This window comes from Coturnix japonica, chromosome Z (assembly GCF_054131305.1).
Source record: "Coturnix japonica strain WE chromosome Z, WE-NBRP24, whole genome shotgun sequence".
NCBI classification, from domain to species: Eukaryota; Metazoa; Chordata; class Aves; order Galliformes; family Phasianidae; genus Coturnix; species Coturnix japonica.
Window position 1 is genome coordinate 27052433 of NC_140702.1, and position 16761 is coordinate 27069193.

The 16761-nt window shown below is 38.0% G+C and overlaps 1 protein-coding gene across 8 annotated transcripts in view; it reads left to right on the plus strand.

The window, feature by feature from the left end:
* YTHDC2 (YTH N6-methyladenosine RNA binding protein C2) overlaps window positions 1-15886 on the plus strand; it is a 34777-nt gene extending 18891 nt beyond the window's left edge. For 3 of the 8 annotated variants that reach the window (XM_015849408.3, XM_085528367.1, XM_085528368.1), the window contains 13 exons: window positions 191-296; window positions 415-534; window positions 867-1139; window positions 1502-1628; window positions 2132-2337; window positions 2872-3067; window positions 6894-7000; window positions 7577-7860; window positions 8028-8205; window positions 8842-9045; window positions 13190-13372; window positions 14758-14857; window positions 14986-15886. In XM_015849408.3, the coding sequence (XP_015704894.1) occupies window positions 191-296; window positions 415-534; window positions 867-1139; window positions 1502-1628; window positions 2132-2337; window positions 2872-3067; window positions 6894-7000; window positions 7577-7860; window positions 8028-8205; window positions 8842-9045; window positions 13190-13372; window positions 14758-14847 (2074 nt within the window). In that variant the 3' untranslated portion in view covers window positions 14848-14857; window positions 14986-15886. Of the gene's footprint in view, window positions 1-190; window positions 297-414; window positions 545-866; window positions 1140-1501; window positions 1629-2131; window positions 2338-2871; window positions 3068-6893; window positions 7001-7576; window positions 7861-8027; window positions 8206-8841; window positions 9046-10373; window positions 10582-13189; window positions 13373-14757; window positions 14858-14985 lie in introns of those variants that run through there. The other 5 variants (XR_014939199.1, XR_014939200.1, XM_015849409.3 and 2 more) reach the window with 5 other exon arrangements.
* The last annotated feature ends 875 nt before the right edge of the window (window positions 15887-16761 follow it).

Here is a 16761-nt window from a genome sequence, read left to right on the forward strand (position 1 = left end):
ATTTGGGCTAGATGACAACATTTTGCTTACATATGCTTCTACATTTCTGTTCCATATTTGTGGGATATTTTTGCATGCATATGTATGTTTTATGGGGGAGTTAATTTTTTTTTTTTTTTTTGTGAGTGTGCATTTTTAATTTGTTTTAAAAGATGCTGTAATTAACAGCTTACCATATTTTATATTCAAGAGCTGGGCGCTGTCGACCTGGAGTCTGCTTCCGTCTCTTCAGCAGGCTCCGATTTCAGAATATGTTGGAATTTCAGACTCCAGAACTTCGAAGAATGCCACTTCAGGCATGTGTTTTCTTATGAATTACAACTTTAATATATTTACTATGTCTAGCCATGTTATCAGTTACAGTAAGAGGGGATTTTTGTTGTGTAATCTTAACATTTAATTTTTAACTTGTAGGAGCTTTGTTTACACACAAAACTACTGGCTCCAGTAAATTGCGCAGTTGTTGACTTTCTCATGAAAGCTCCTGATCCTCCACCAGCTGCAATTGTGAACAACGCCATACAGATGCTCAAGGTCAGCATAGGTACAGATCTAGATGGAATTGTATTTGCTTCTGTGCTTGTGGTGTGGAAACATATTACTGAGTTTTGTGTTTCTTGAGACTGTTTAGTTACTTAAGGATGCTTTGTGTTCTTGTCTGTTTTCATTTTTGTAATGTTTTCATGTTAAGGGTAAAGAATGCTTAAGAATGTGGTCTCAAACTTCATATGGAGTTTGACTTACATTGTTAGTAGTCAGAACAAGTCTATTTAATGTCTCGTATTCACATCCTTTCTATTTTCACAGTGTATTATTTTTGTCTGTGCTCTTCTTCCCCGTCCCCCCATTTATTGTTTATTTATCAGAAAATAGATGCCATGGATGCCTGGGAAGACCTCACCGAACTTGGTTATCATCTTGCTGAATTACCAGTAGAGCCACACCTTGGTAAAATGGTGCTGTGTGCTGTTGTTCTGAAGTGCCTGGATCCTATTCTCACTATTGCTTGCACTCTTGCATATCGAGACCCTTTTGTTTTACCTGCGGTGGCCTCTCAAAAGCGTGCAGCTATGGTGTGCAGAAAACGTTTAGCTGCAGGAACATTTAGTGACCATATGGTGCTCCTCAGGGCTTTCCAGGTATTAATTCATCTTCAGAAAGGCTACTAATAATAGCTTATGTACTGAAGTAAATTATATATCTATAACATTGGATATAAAAGGGAACATTGTCTTTAGCTTTTCGTTTTTATACTTTTTTAATGTAAATTCTAACCATTATCATTTTAACAGGATAGAGAATAATTTGGAGATAGATTAAGTTAATGTAGAGGACAGGGTAAAAAATTTAGTACTTGACTAGAGAAATGGTTTGATACGTTTCAGTTTGGGAATTACTTTTGCCCTAATTTTATTAGCACAAATGTCATTGTTCTTTAAGTATATTTTCTTGTTTTCAGATTTGCCCATAGATTTGCTTATCTAAAAAATTCTCTTTGTAGGCATGGCAGAAGGCACAAAGTGATGGCTGGGAGAGGGCCTTCTGTGAAAAGAACTTTCTTTCTCAAGCTACAATGGAAATCATCATCGGAATGAGAGCACAGTTACTTGGTCAGCTTAGAGCTTTAGGTAAGTAGCTCAGATTTATTTTTTTTTTTAACATAGTTTTTGAATTCAGTCTGGTACAAGTGTATATAGATTATAGAATAATATTCTTTGATGTTGTTTTCCTTTCCTAATCGGAAATGGACATGTACTTTCTGAGTATGGTGAAGATTCTAGAGTGAGGAGCTGTAGCTGGTAACAGAATTAGATGCTAATCTAAGTGAAATTATCCTCATATGTCCACATTCCACCAGTTTTCTTAAGAAATATGCTGACTCATATGTAATGTGTTGCCTTGAATTTTTATGTTTTTTTAATTTGTTTCTGTATGAGATGTCTGCATTGTAAGAATGAGGTGTGTTTTGTGTTAGTATAAAATATCAAGTGTTTCTGTCAGATTTTTTTTTCTTGGTGCTGTTAAGGTTGGCAGTGTGAAAAATGCAGCAAATGCATAGTTTATTTCAGCTTTTGTCTCAAATTCCTTTTCAGAACAAATTTTTGAATTGTAATTTCTTTGTCCACTTCAGGTTTTGTCAGAGCCAGAGGAGGTGCTGATATTAGAGATGTTAACGTTAACTCTGAAAACTGGGCTGTTGTTAAAGCTGCCTTAGTGGCTGGGATGTATCCCAATCTAGTGCATGTGGACAGGGAAAGCCTGGTTTTGACAGGACCGAAAGAGAAGAAAGTGCGATTGCATCCTACATCTGTTCTTAGCCAGGCCCAGTATAAAAAGGTAATATCTACTATTCTTTTTGTTTTGAATTGCAGATTCAAATATGTTCTGTCAAACTTAGGAACGTTTTGGAAATGTCCCTCTCAGTTTGTCAGTACTTTAAAGAAGCCTGTATATGCTTGTTTTCAGACACTGTTTTCAGAGAATATTTTTCCTGCCAGCTGATAAAAGTAAAGCACTGGCTTAGTTTCACAGTTTTTTCACCTGAAGTTAATTCATTTAACCCTTCCATGTGGGACAAGATAATATGACATTAAAAAAAGGAGATACTCTAATTACGAACCTGTTTTAGAGATACAGTAATATCTGATCATAGTAGCAAGAAGTTCTGCTCTGAAAATGACATTTCTAGAGGTGTAGAGAAAAAAGATTTACCTTCAAAGATGCTTGAATGTTCTTCTAAAGTATGATTGAGTTTTGCTGTGTATGTATCTGTTCACATATAAATATGTTTAAAATGAGAAATGTGTTTAAATTTATTTTAATTACAAATAGAGATTAAAACAGCCTAGTCTCTCAATTGCTCTTGTGCAGATCCCGCCATCAAATGGGCAAGCTGCAGCTGTTCAGGCACTCCCTACTGACTGGCTTATATATGATGAAATGACAAGAGCTCACAGGATAGCAAATATCAGATGTTGTTCAGCTGTAACACCTGTCGCTGTGGTACTCTTCTCTGGACCAACTAGGTTACCACGTAGTGCTTTGCAAGAGCCTTTGTCCCTTCGAGGTACATGGGGTTTTGGATTTGGAATGCTTCAATTGGATATATAGTAGTATGTGACATAGAAAGCTTATTTCACAAGAATGTGTAATGTGTGTTTATGAATTCTTAAAGCTACAAAGCTACAGTACCTGTAGCTGTTAAAGAATAGTTTTCTGGCTCTGTAAGTAGTGTCTCAGGCACGCACAAATGATCTTCTAAATGTGTAACATTTTGATGTAAACTGGGGAGAAATGAGGGAATGCTGCTGCTTTAGGAAAACTGTGATCTTACCGCTATCACAGCAAAACAGTGGGAAAACTCATATAACTGGAATACTATGATTGAAAGCTCTAAGCTTTTCACAAGGGAAAGACAAGGTATGAGAGGTGGGGGAGTTTCCCTCTATTGTTAAGAAGTGAATAGATTGTGAAGAGGTGCCTCTGAGAAATGGAAATGAAGAAAGATTGAGAGCTTGTGGGTTAAAATTTGGGACTGGCCCAGTAAAAAACATTTGGTAGTTGGGGTCTATTACACACCACCTCTAATCATGGGGAGCCTGCTGACAAGGCTTTTTTACTTCAGCCTTGAGGCACTGTGCTCACAGGCTCTCATCCTGGTGGAAGATTTCAACCACTCAGATATCTGCTGGGAAAGCAATACAGAAAAACTGCACATGATCCAGGAGATTCCTGGAGTCCATTGGTGATAACTGTCTGGTTCCAGGTATGGGATAGACCCACTAGAGGTGAAATGTTTCTGGAACTGGTGCTCATCAGTGTGGAAGAGAAGATCATTAAAGAGGTTAAGATTGGAGGCAGCCTGGACATGAACCACTGTTCTGCTCTTGCAGCCTCAAAAGAGCAGCTATATCATTCAAAAGAGGGGTGGTCAGCAGGGTGAGGGGTGTGATTGTCCCTCTCTGCTCTGATGTTGTGAGGACTCATCTGGAGTACAGTGTCCAAGCCTGGGGCTTCCAGTACAGGAAGGATGCAGAGCTGTTGGTGTGAGTCCAGAGGAGGGCCACAGAGATTACCAAAGGACTGGAGTGCATATGTTTTAAAGAAAGACCAAGGGAGTTGGGCTTGTTTAGCCTGGAGAAGAGAGGGCTTTGGGGACACCTCATTGTGGCCTTCCAGTACTTGAAGGGAGCTTACAAGCAGGAGCACACCAACTTTTATGCTGTCTAATGGTAATATGACAAAATGTAATGGCTTTAAACTAAGAGAGGAGATCTAGGTTAGATGTTGGGAAAAAATTTATTACTCAAAAGGTGTTGAAGCACTAGGACAGGTTGCCCAGAGAAGATGTGGATGCTTCATTATAGGTGGCATTCAAGGTCAGGTTGGATAGGTCCCTGGGCAGCCTGATGTTGTGGCTGGCAACCCTGACCAAGGCAGGTGGTTTGGAGCTGGATGTTCTGTAATATCCCTTCCAAACTAACATTCAGTAGTATCACAGAATGGCTTTTCTGAACTATAATGACTTTGTTAAAGTTGAGCCAATCCCTTCTGACTTAGCGCTCTATAAGTATGATTGGGCAGCTACTTCATAAATTCTTTGATAATAGTTAGTTAATTCTCCATTACCTTGTCAGTTTATTTACAGCTAATTAAAAATGAACTAGCAAGAAATGTAGATTCTGTAGTGGCCCAGGCAAGTTTGGTTCTTTATGCCAGTTCTTCTGCTTCCTTGCCACCATCCAGTATTCAGTGTAGAGGTAGAGTGCTGTCCTCTCATTCAGCAATATCTAAAGCCAGCTGGATGGTCCTTAATTCTGCAAATTTGGCTCCATTCTCCTTTTAACTTCTGCAACTTGTGTTGGACTCTGTACTGCAGCCTTCCACTTCTGATGCTTTCTCACAGTGACAGGACCCATCAGTGAATGAGGCATATTTCTTCTCACTTTTTGGCAGTTTATTATATAGTGCAACCTCTTCAGCATGCATCACTTCCTCTTCTGGTGATAGTCTGAAATCTTCACCTTCCAGCTGGTTGTTAGTCACTTCTGAGATTCCTACAGTTCTTTGTTTGAGCATGTTGTGTATCAGTGTGATCCACTTAAATCCACATAGCATCTGTGGCATGAGAGGACCGTCCCTTTAAACACCCAGCCCTGTGCAGGCAGTCAGGATGCCAAAAGGTTCTGTGCTTCAGTACAGTCACATCCAAAGCAGCTTTGAGCCCTTTGTGTTTTGCTTAAGAAAACATGATTTTCTTAACTTGAAAATCTGCTGCTGTTTTAATGCCTGAATTAGTTTGAAAGATGCTGAGGGTGGGTGAGTATGACTTATGCTTCCTGGAGAATACCCTGAATTACATAGGCTTTGATATGGTGGATTAACAAGGTGGATCTGGACTTGATGTGAAATGGTATTGGCATCTCTATAAAACCCTACGGTGGTGGACACCACTGGAGGTATAAATCTAGGAGGTCCTACTCTTTCCCTAGATAAAGTTATATAAACTTTAGAACAAGCTTTTCTGAACTGTGTCTGTGGTAGTTGTTTCTAGATTGTAGAAGATGGTAGTAGTTACTCTGTTTCTGCTCTGTTCTTTTTGCTCTCCTCCTGCCTCTCAGCAGTACTTAAAACTTAACTGGTAAATTAAGTCAGTCTTGTCACCTGTGAATGCAGGGCCAACGTGGGCTTTAACTTCAAGGTGGCAGTAAGCATTTTATTCCAACTTGGAAGAACTTGTCTGAGATGTTGGGAATGACAGTAGTGTGCACAGAAGGCACTTTGATGTATTAGCACTTAGTTTGATGTAAAGTGTAAAGTTCTGAGAATAATTTACAGTTTTCTTATGTAGTATTTCCATAGCAACCAGTATTATTTTTCTGTTAGAAAGTCAGTATTGTTATATTAAATTACTTAAACTCATGTGTACGAGTAGAATGGATTAATATTCTTAAATTGTAGCTATGTAGTCCTGAAGTCTCACAAATTATAATAAAGTATAATTAGTGATGGAATAAGGAATGCAAATAATACTGTGAAATGTCTACTGTAAATATTAGCACTAAGAAGTGTGATGTGCACACTTTTTTCCTCTACAGATCACTTTATTTGATAATTTGTGCCATTTACTTTAAACTAAATAGCAATTTAGAAGCAATATGGCAAAACATTTGAATTTCTTGTAGATAGAAAATGCGTTTTAATGATTAGCAGTTATGTTCTCCTTTTAATGACATTTAGTGGGAAGGTACAAAGAAATTTTCATTTATTTTCTTCATTTAAGTTTGGTGCCATGGGAATAGAAGTTAATCTATTTTCCCACCCGTTTCCTACAATTTCTAATTTGAATCAAAATAAGAGGCACTTTTAATCTTTCTTGTCTTGCTCCTTGGCTATTACCCTTAAAAAATAGTTTGTTTTGGTTTGTTGTTTTTTTTTTTTTTTAAATAGAAATCAAGAATTACTTCTGGAAATGAGAATCCAATTTAATAGAGCATATATATTCACACAAATATATATCTGTAGCTGTTTATATCTTCTGTTTTACTAGGAAATAAAACATAGAGCAGTGTGTGGTTTTGCAAAGAGCTTCAAGCCAAAAGTTTGTGTAATAACTTTCATGAATATCAAGAAATTGTTATGTGGCTTTAGTCATGAATGCGGGTGCTTATGTGACAGGACCCTCCAGAATTTTAGGTACTGGAGTTCTACTGAAGAAAGTGAAGAATAAGCAGACTTGTTACTGAGATGCATTCATTGCAAATAAATATCATTTTAAAGTATTTCTTTGAGAAGTGAAATAATGTAATAAAATAATATGTTATTGAGTAGTTTACATCTAAGTGATGATTGTGTAGAAATGTTAATGCTTGTTTTATATACGTTTAATACAGGAAATAGGGTATCTAACGATGACAGTGATAGTGGGATGGAGGACGAAAGATCTAATGTGGCACTACTGAAGCTAGATGAATGGCTCCATTTCAAATTGGACTCTGAAGTAAGTAATGTATAGAGAAATTCTGAGTATTTTTAGAAGCTGGAGTTATTAGTGGATTATTAAACATTCAACATTCAGATACAATAATAATGCTATATTTAAAAAGTGTCCAAAACAGTTTTTAGATAAAATGGAACTTAAATTATGGTTTTCTAAAATATGTTGTAATTTGAGTTAATTTGCGTAAGAAAATGATCTCCCTTAGGAATTCTTCCTTAAAAATCATGTAATGCTTTATTTTCTCTCTGTGCAGTCTGTATTCTCAAACACTTAATACATACATGATGGATAAAAGTGAAAAATAAATTCTGTAAGTTTACTGTATAATTTTGGATTCCTTATAGAGCTAATTGAAATAAAAAGTTCTAGTAATGACCTTAAAGTGCCTTTTCTCCTCCATTTAAAGAAAGCTGCTAAGTTCCTATGTTTGTTTGTTTTCCGGCTTTACTGGTGGTTTAACATTGCCTGTTGGCTTGCACTCTGTTCATTCTAGCATACCAGATACTGCCTGATAAGAGAGGCTATCCCTGTGTGATCTGACTTATATTAGTGTTTAACAATTTGTATTTGTTATAGGTTGCTGGTTTGCTGATGCAACTCAAACTCAAGTGGCATAGCTTATTTTTGCGACGTATGCGAGCTCCTTCGAAACCATGGTCTCAAGCTGACGAAATAACTCTAAGAGCAATTATATCTGTTTTAAGTACTGAAGAACAGTCTGCAGGTTTGCTGCAGCCTTCAGGAGTTGGTCAGAGGCCAAGGCCTGTTTCTTACAACGAACTTCCTTCAGCACCTGCCTGGAGGTCAGGCGGCAGCTCAGCAGAAACTGAATTATCTGATGATTCCTCTAATGCTGAAAAGTAAGCTTTTGAAAAATTACAGAAAACATAAGGTTCTTTTAGCTGTGAAAGTTTGTAATTTCTATAGTGTACGTAGTTACATAATACACTGATATGTATACATAAGTACTTCTGTGACTGCTTGTCAAACTCTCGTATGTTAACACTGTTCCAACCTCTACCTTTAGAGTTGTAAGGAAGTCTGCACCTTCATCATTTCATCAGTCAAGGAGATACAAAGAAAAAAATAATTCAAAACGAACATCAGATGAGAAGTCAGATCAGTCATCAGTGAAATCTACAGACAGCAGCTGCTATCCTAGCCCGTGTGCTAGTCCTTCTCAGGTGTCTGGAAAGGTATTATTCGTAAGTTACCCACTCTGATACCAATAGATTTTCAGAAATTAAGCTCACTGATACCTTTTGACAACTGCTGTGCATTACATGTATAAATTAAGATCTTTGTGTTGCTGTTGTAATTCTCCCAGTATGCTTAAATAGTCATCCAAAGTAATAGTAAACCAGTCACTGAGAAGAAAACTTATTATTCCTCTGGGTATTGCCACATTAGCATTGGAGAGTTGAATATTTTTTAAGTCATACCAATTTTAAAATTTAGTCAGTGTAAAAGAGAATCTGTGTTTCCTGGGGTAATTCAGCCAACAGTCAAGAAGGATTAATTTCTAGAAGGACACTCTCAAGGTGTGTCAAATTTCAAAGCATTTAAGTTAATCACAAGACTATCTAGTCGTATTCTGTCTTGCTTATTTGCTGCTTCTCATGAATACTTGTTTTGAAAAGTGCTTCAAAAATGTGAAATAGATCTGAAATGCATTTAAAAACCAATCCATACAGAACTAACTCAGAAGTTCTGTGTTTGTAGTACAGTCTGGGGTTGCAGAGCAGGAATACAGTCAAAGGAATTGTCTTCATGCGGTAAAAGTTGAAAACTAAAACGTCATCATAACGTCATATAACTTCATCATAACTTAATTTTTCCAGGGTTCCAAAACTCCTTCACCAAGGCTAAGTATGCCGGTTAGGTACTTTATAATGAAGAGCAGCAATCTGCAAAACCTTGATATTTCTCAGCAGAAAGGTATATGGTCTACTACGCCAAGTAATGAACAAAAACTAAACAGAGCTTTTCAGGAGAGCAACTTGGTTTACTTAATATTTTCTGTCCAAGGATCTGGACACTTTCAGGTGAGTCCTTACTTAATACTACTTATTAGGAGAGTGCAGCAGATGACTCCATTGTGAAAGTTTTTTCTTAGGATTTTTGACTTTCTAGTTAGTGTAGTGTAAAAGCAAACAAATATAATGGTTAAGGAAAGTGTTCTTCATTCTTGTCTATAATATACCTTCTCAGGTAACTTACTTTGTTGCCCAAATAGTAATGACTGAATTGCGTTCAGACATTTTCTGTCAGATAATTTTTAATGAAATAACTACATTAACCCATTACAAATAAACAAAAGCTAAAGGATTGCTACAGTTACCTTTGCAGTCAAAAGCTAACATTGTAAGCGTATAAGCAGTTACAATGCAGTGGCAGTTCTAAGTCTGGGAGGCTCATAGATGTCTTTATGACAAACTTGGATAAAGTCTCTTCTGTCTTAGAAGTAATTTCTAAAACCTAGAAGACTAGGAAGTTGTATTATGATTCTTGAACAGCTTTGTCTTGACTTCACAGATTTTTAGATCAGAGAATGTGGTCTTCATAACCTATAAAGAGTATGCTGTAATACTTTATTTTGTAAATTCTAGTTTAGAATGATACTTGTGAACATAAGATCTAATTGGAAGTTAAAGACCTGACCTGATTGAGTGAAGCTGTGTACTAGCTGTGTTATAAAAAGGGCTAAACTGAACTTCATTTTTCTTTTTTACATAGTACTGTTTACAAAAGTTAGTCTAATGAACAAGTCTAAATAAATGCAGCTGTTTTTTTTTTTGGTTAACCCATGACACTTGGTGATGCCATGTAATTATTTGGCAAAAGCAGATGTACTATTGGAAAGAAATTTTGGCATGTTATTTAATACTGAAAATGATCTGTTGTCTTTTCTGGAGAGTACCAACACATGGAAAGAAAGATATGCTGAAATCTGGAGTGTAGGTGGTTGATGTTGCCAGACCTCCATTTTTCACAATATGCTGAACGTTCATGAGAATTTGAAGCTTACATTCCTATTGATGTTTTCTCACATCAAGTCTCTCTTTACTTCACACTTTTCTAAAATTTCCATTCCATCTACTAATCTCCATTTAAGTCTGTCTTGAGCTAAATCTATCTCAATTGCATGTCTGGTGATTTAATGCTGGTAGATAAGCCCCACTATATAGCTCTTTCTCACTCCCACTCCTCAGGTGAGGAGAGTGTGATGGAAGAAAATCTCATAGGCAAAGCAGACAGCATAGGGAGACAAAGGTAACTTGTTGCCCATTACTGACAGACTAGTGAAGGGAAAACTAAAAGCTGATTAAAAATATATTTCCACTTTATCCACCTTCATCTGCCTTCTCCCCAGAGCACTACGTGGTCACTCCCATCCTCTGCTGTATGTGGGGTTCCTCCCACAGGATGCTGTCCTTCCTGAACTGGCCCTGCATGGGCTTCAGCTTTCCAGGCACTATGCTGACAGAGATCCCTACCATAGGGCCCATCCTTCAGGAGAGCAGTGCGCCAGCATCAGGCCCCACAGGCAGCAGTGCGGAAGAAGAAAATCTGCAGAATGTGTAAAAAGAATCTGTCCACTTGAGAGGAATATAAGAATGTTGTCAGGGTGTACTGGATGTAGCAAGAAAGGGTAAGGCCCACTTGGAGTGAAATGTGGTGGGGGAGGTCAAGGAAAGCAAGAAGTGCTTCCTTAGGTATATCAATATCAGAGGGAAGATGAGAAAATGTGAATAAGTGCCCTGGTAACTGAATACTGAGAAGACAGTTACTGAATGCCTTCTTTGCTTAAGTCTTATCTTCTCCTCAGGATTCACAACCCTGGAGCTGAGAGAGAGTCTGGAGAAAGGAGGAATTCTCCTTTGTCAAGGGGAGTCAGGGCAGAGATCACTGAGGGAAACTCAGTGCACACAAACCCATGTGTCCCAATGGGATGCACCCATGAGTTCTAAGGGAGCTGGTAGCAGTGATTGCCCAACCACTCTATCATCTTTGAGAGGTCATGGAGAATGGGAAAGGTGTCCGTGGAAAAGAAGAAAGCCAGTGTCAGTTCATCTTCAAAAAGGGGCAAGGAGGCGGAGCTGGGAAACTACAGGCCTGTCAGCTTGACCTCGTACCAGGGAAAGTCATGGAGCAGATAATCCTGAGTACAATCATGCAGCATATGCAGGACAAGCGGAGGATCAGGCCTAGTCAGCATGGGTTCATGAAAGGCAGGTCACACTTGACCATCTTCATCGTGAGGGATGTGGACATAGTCTACTTACACTTTTGTAAACCTTTGACCTGTTTCTCACAGTATTCTGGAGAAGCTGTCCAGCCCATAGCTTGAACGGATGTACTGACTTGTCTGGCTAAAAACCTGGCTGGCTGGGCCCAAAGAGCGGAGGTGAATGGAGTTAAATCCTCTTGGTTATTAGTGGTGTTCTGCAGGGGTCAGTACTGGAGCTGGCCTTATTTAATATTTTTGCTGATGCTTTGAGTGAGGAGACTGAGTAATGCCTCAGTAAGTTTGCAGATGACACCAGGTTGGGAGAAAATGTCGATCTGTCTGAGTGTAGGAAATCCCTACAGAGGGATCTGGATGGGCTTGATCTGCCAGCTGTATGACCTTGTAACAAGATCAAATGCCAAAAATCCTGTATTTTGGTTATATCTGGAATACTATGGGCTCCTTGGTTCAAGAAAGGCCGGAACTTTTGGAGAGTATCCAGTGGATGGCCACAAAATGTATCACAAAAATGATGAGGGGCCTGGAGCATCTCTCACATGACGTAACACTAGGAGACCTGAGATACTAATCTGGAGAAGACTGAGGAGAGATCTTATTAGTGCTTAAAAATATCTAAAGTGTGGGTGTCAAGTAGATCGAGGCTGGGCTCTTTTTGTCGGTGGCCAGTGACAGGGCAAGAATCTGGAACACAGAAACTTTCATCTGAACGTGAGAAAAAGCTTTAGTCTGAGGACTGACAGAGCATTGGAATGAGCTATCCAGAGAGACTGCACAGACTTCTCTGGGGATGTTTGAAACTCACCTGGATACTTTCCTGTGTAACATACTTGAGAAAACCTGCTTTAGGAGGGCTGAACAAACTGAAATCCAGAGATCCCTTCCAAACTCTGTGAATCTGATTCATGGGCCTTTCCTGGGCTGCTCGGAGCTTCCGTTATATGCCTGGAGTGCCTCCTCCCCTTCTCTTGCACAAGTCTCAGGGCCTGCAGGGTTGCTTTTGTCCCATTTCTCACTCCTCTCTTAGCTGCTGTTATGCCACAGTTTCCTCTCTCTTAAATCTGATCCTCTCAGAGCACAGCCACTGTCTCCTATGGCTCAGCACTGGCAGCAGCCTATCCCTATTGGAGCAGCTGCAGCTGGTTCTGCTCTCACATGGGGCACTGTTTAATTCTGCTTACAGAAGCTACCATGCAAACCCCTTCCACCAAAACCTTACCATGTAAGTCCAATTCAATGTCTTAAAGCAATAGTGCATGCTGCTAACTCAGCAGTCCAAGAAAAGCAGAGCATGATGACTGGCAGAAAAGATACCAGGCTAGTAGTTTTGTTGTTTTTATTTTTTTGTTTTGGAGGAAGGAGATAAGTAGGGGTGTCCTGCTTAAATAATTTGGAAGAAATGTTGTTCTTTGTTTTCTTTCTTATAATATCTGGATATTTGTCTTTTTTTCTTTCTTTTTTTTTTTTTTTTTAAATTCCCACTTCTTTGCAGGAAAAGAAAACTAAAGGAACTCTGACTTCTGTTTTTGATAAACAGCTGTCTTCTATTAATTCTATGTGAAAATTTAACAAGATGGGAATGAAAATGCAAAAGCATTTACAACTAACAATATAGCTCATGGACTGTTATGTAATACAGTGTTAGTATTGATGCTTTTATGACATGTTAAAGACTTTGCTGAGGGGTTTTCATGAGTGATTAACAGATTCTTCTCAGTGGTCAGATTTCAGAGAGCATCTTTGAAGAGGAAAAATGAAAGATACTTTTGATTTTCTAGATGTAAATTTTTATACATCCAGCTACTTGAGGGACATTGTGAGATCACCCTACAACTAATCTGAATGTATAGTCTTCAGTCCAGTCTTTATTTAATTTCACAGTTGTGAAATATAAATAATTATATTGTGTTCTTGCTTTCATGTTTCAATTTTTGTTCCAGGGATTTGCTAAAATGTCTTCAGAGATAGGGTGTGAGCAAAGTCAGTGCTGGGGATCTACTGGTTTAGGAGGTGTGTTTAAGGTGGAATGGATCCGAAAAGAAAGCATTCCTTTCCAGTTTACACAACATTTGCTCAACCCCTGGAATGACAATAAGGAAGTACAGATAAGCAGAGATGGCCAGGTAATGTTACTGTCATGTGGAGCCTCCTTTACTTGTTGGAACTGTATTTATTTTACCATATTTGGAATTCATGTCTCTGAGCTGTCTTCATTTGTCTGTTAATCTTAATTTCTGCACACCATGCAAATGCATTATTCTTGAATTAATTGATATCTTGGTGTAAGACAAGAACAAGTAAATATAGCAGACAAAGCCTTAGAATAATTTTGCAATGTACCTTCAGAGCAGTAGGTCGGGTTATACAAACTGAATCGTTATCGCTTCAGTATAAAGCAATATATGAAATAAGATGTATTTATGCTTTTAACAGGATTGTATACTTCACATAGAAAATCTTTGTAAAATGGCCTTGTTCTTTCTTATTCTGTATCTACTGTTAAAATTTAAATATCAGAATTTATCTCTAGCTGTTACACGTCAAAGATCAAACTGTCAATCATTTGTATACAAAGTTCTTGTATATTCACCCACTCTTTGAAAGTGTCATAACCTTTAGACCCCAGCTAGAACAGCTTTTCTGAAATATTGTTCAGTTTTCATTGTTTAGTCTGGGAAAGAGGAGGCTGAGGGGAGACCTCACTGCTCTCTTCCAATACCTGAAAGGTGATTGCAGTGAGAGTGGGGTTGGTCTCCCACTCATCAGGTGACAGGATGAGGGGAAATGGCCTCAAGCTGTGCCAGGAGAGGTTTAGATTGGATATGAGGAAAATCTTCATTACAGAAAGGATTGTTAAGCACTGGAACAGGCTCCCTGGGGTGGTGGTTGAGTCATCATCCCTGAATGTTTTTAAAAGCGGTTTGGATGTGGTGCTCAGGGACACGATTTAGGGGAGGGTTGTTAAAGTCAGGGTAGTATAATTAGGTTGTGGTTGGACTTGATGGTCTTGGAAGGTCTTTTCCATCCTGATTGATTCTCTGATTCTATTGCAAATAGTTCTTCAAACCTGAAGAGTTTTAAGGATATTTTCACAACTGTTCTCTATTTATGTCCATGGCAAAGAGCAACCCTATTACTCGTTTACCATCACACTGTACTGAATTAAGCTTAAAATATAGGGAATAATAATCTTTAGCTTTAGAAAGGCACAAGGTTATGTTATTCTTCTGTATAGTGATGGTCTGTTCAGTTAGAATTATCTTCTTAAAAACTGGTATGTTACTGTGGATGGAAAAGCAGCTCAAACAGACTGGGCTGATCTTTTGTCTTCTTGCAGTCCTATTTAAAACAAACAAAAAACTTGTGCAGGGAGTTCTAGTATATGTCTCAAAAGCAAAAAGAATGAGCTCTTCCAGAAGAACTGAAAGTAGTCGCCTTTATCTGTCTCGTTACAGGTAGTTTATGTTCAATACAGTAAAAACTTCTCTATTTCTCTGCTTATTTTTAGGAGCTAGAGCCGCAAATTGGAGAGCAGTTGCTACAGCTCTGGGATCATAGTACTTCAACAGGAAGAACCTCAACTGACAGTGTAAAGTAATAAAATAGCAGTAAGTATTTTTTGTATTATTTGCTTTTTGTGATAGAGGAAAAGCTATCTATATGCAACATATCTTTCCAGCTTGTTAAGAAATAAGATAATGCTTACTAACTACTTGCTTTTTTTTTTTTTTCCTAGCCCTGGTTATAAAAAAAAATTATGTAGAACCAGCAATGTGCCTACGGTATAAGGATGAGGAAGAAGATGGTGTAACAAGCTCTGAACGTGTTAGTGATTCTGTGCAGCTAGCACTGGAACAATAAAAGGAAATAAGGTTTATTTTAATGTTTTACACGTATTAACAAAAATTGTAACATTGTTTGCCAGCCTGGTTTCAAGTGAATTATTTTTTTTCTAAAGTAAGATATTTGGTATGCAGTCGATTCTCAGAAATACAGTTAAATTCAAAACTAAATTTGAAGTAGTGCACAATGCAGTGGGTTTTAAATAGCACAGCAAGTACAATTTAAACTGTTTAAGTACACAATTACATTCAAAGCTTTTTCCACATTAGTGGTAAAGAAAACAGTGTAATATTTATTAGACTTGCAGGTTTCTGAAATTAAATGTCACAAAAATGAATTAAAGATTCCATTAAGTATTAGTTGAAATTCAATGTGCGAAGTCAATATGTGTTCATACAAACAGTTGAGCAATTGGAGAATGTTGAAGTTCATTTGAATGTTCATTTTAAATTTAAATTCCTTTAAAGGGAGTGTGAGGTTCCTTTGAGAGTTGTCTTGTTCAGCTTCTGCTCTCAGTCTGTTGTTTTACACCTTTTTAAAGATGAACATAGTTCACTAAGTCTCAGTTGCTTGGTAATAAGCAAAAATCTAATAGGGTACCAATATGGGCATTCTTAAAAGATGATTTTGTTTCATTAAAAAAAAATAAAACTGCTAGTATTAGCTTTCTTTGTTTTAATAAGCTTCTTTTTACAGGTTAACTTGCTTTGTAAGATTGGTGTAAATTTACTGTTTGCTGTCAGCACAATCTTTGTAGTTGACCTTAAAATAAACAGAGCCTTTTGTGCCTCTGAGCCTGCTCTTATGTTCTTGATGTCTACTGAAGTGCTCATACAGAGTACAGAATACTCTGTTCATTCATTCTTGCATGCTGTGTAGAGACTGCCATGCATTCCCAATTGGTTTTGACTTCACAAGTCTAACTGGATCCTTGTAAAGTTAGTACTGCCTGATAGGGTATTTCTGGGGACCATATATACAATGAAGGTGTAAGGCTAGTGTGACATTGTCCAGTATTGCTGGGCCGTAGCATGTGAAACAAGGTGGACTTGTATTGCCTTGTGCAGTGTTTTGGAGTCCTGCGCACACAAGGGTTAGAACTGGATGGCTGTCAGGAGTGGCATGTGACTGGTCAGCAAGCTGAGAGTGGTACTACTGCGGAGTCTGACATTTATTTGGAGGTCACTCGTCCAGAGAAGAGGCCATTGTTTTCTTCCTGCCTGCCTGATAACCATGGTCATGCGAGTCTTCATGTGCATACGTATTAGAGCTAGCCCAGTCTTAGTTGATCACTGCACTTTCCTGTCTTTAGGATATAGGTAATTTTACTACTGATCTGTATTTAAACATACATTTATCAGTATATATGTGTGTGTGTGTGTATGCTTTATATATATAATGAGTATATTATTTACATTTATGATAATTGCATATCCCTAAAGATTTTGGTTTGGCATGTTACTCTAATGCTGGGATTTGGCAGGCCTGTCTTAAAAGTGTTGCAGTCCCAACCTACAGTGATGGCATTTTTTGTTTTTCCCACTTAACATCCTTTTGCTGTGGGTTCCCTTGTTATCGTATTGCATTGAGTAGGGTACACATAAGAAATTTCTTTAAACATTTGCTAAATGGAGAAGTAGGAATTCATAGCTGTTGTGCTGAACTGTAA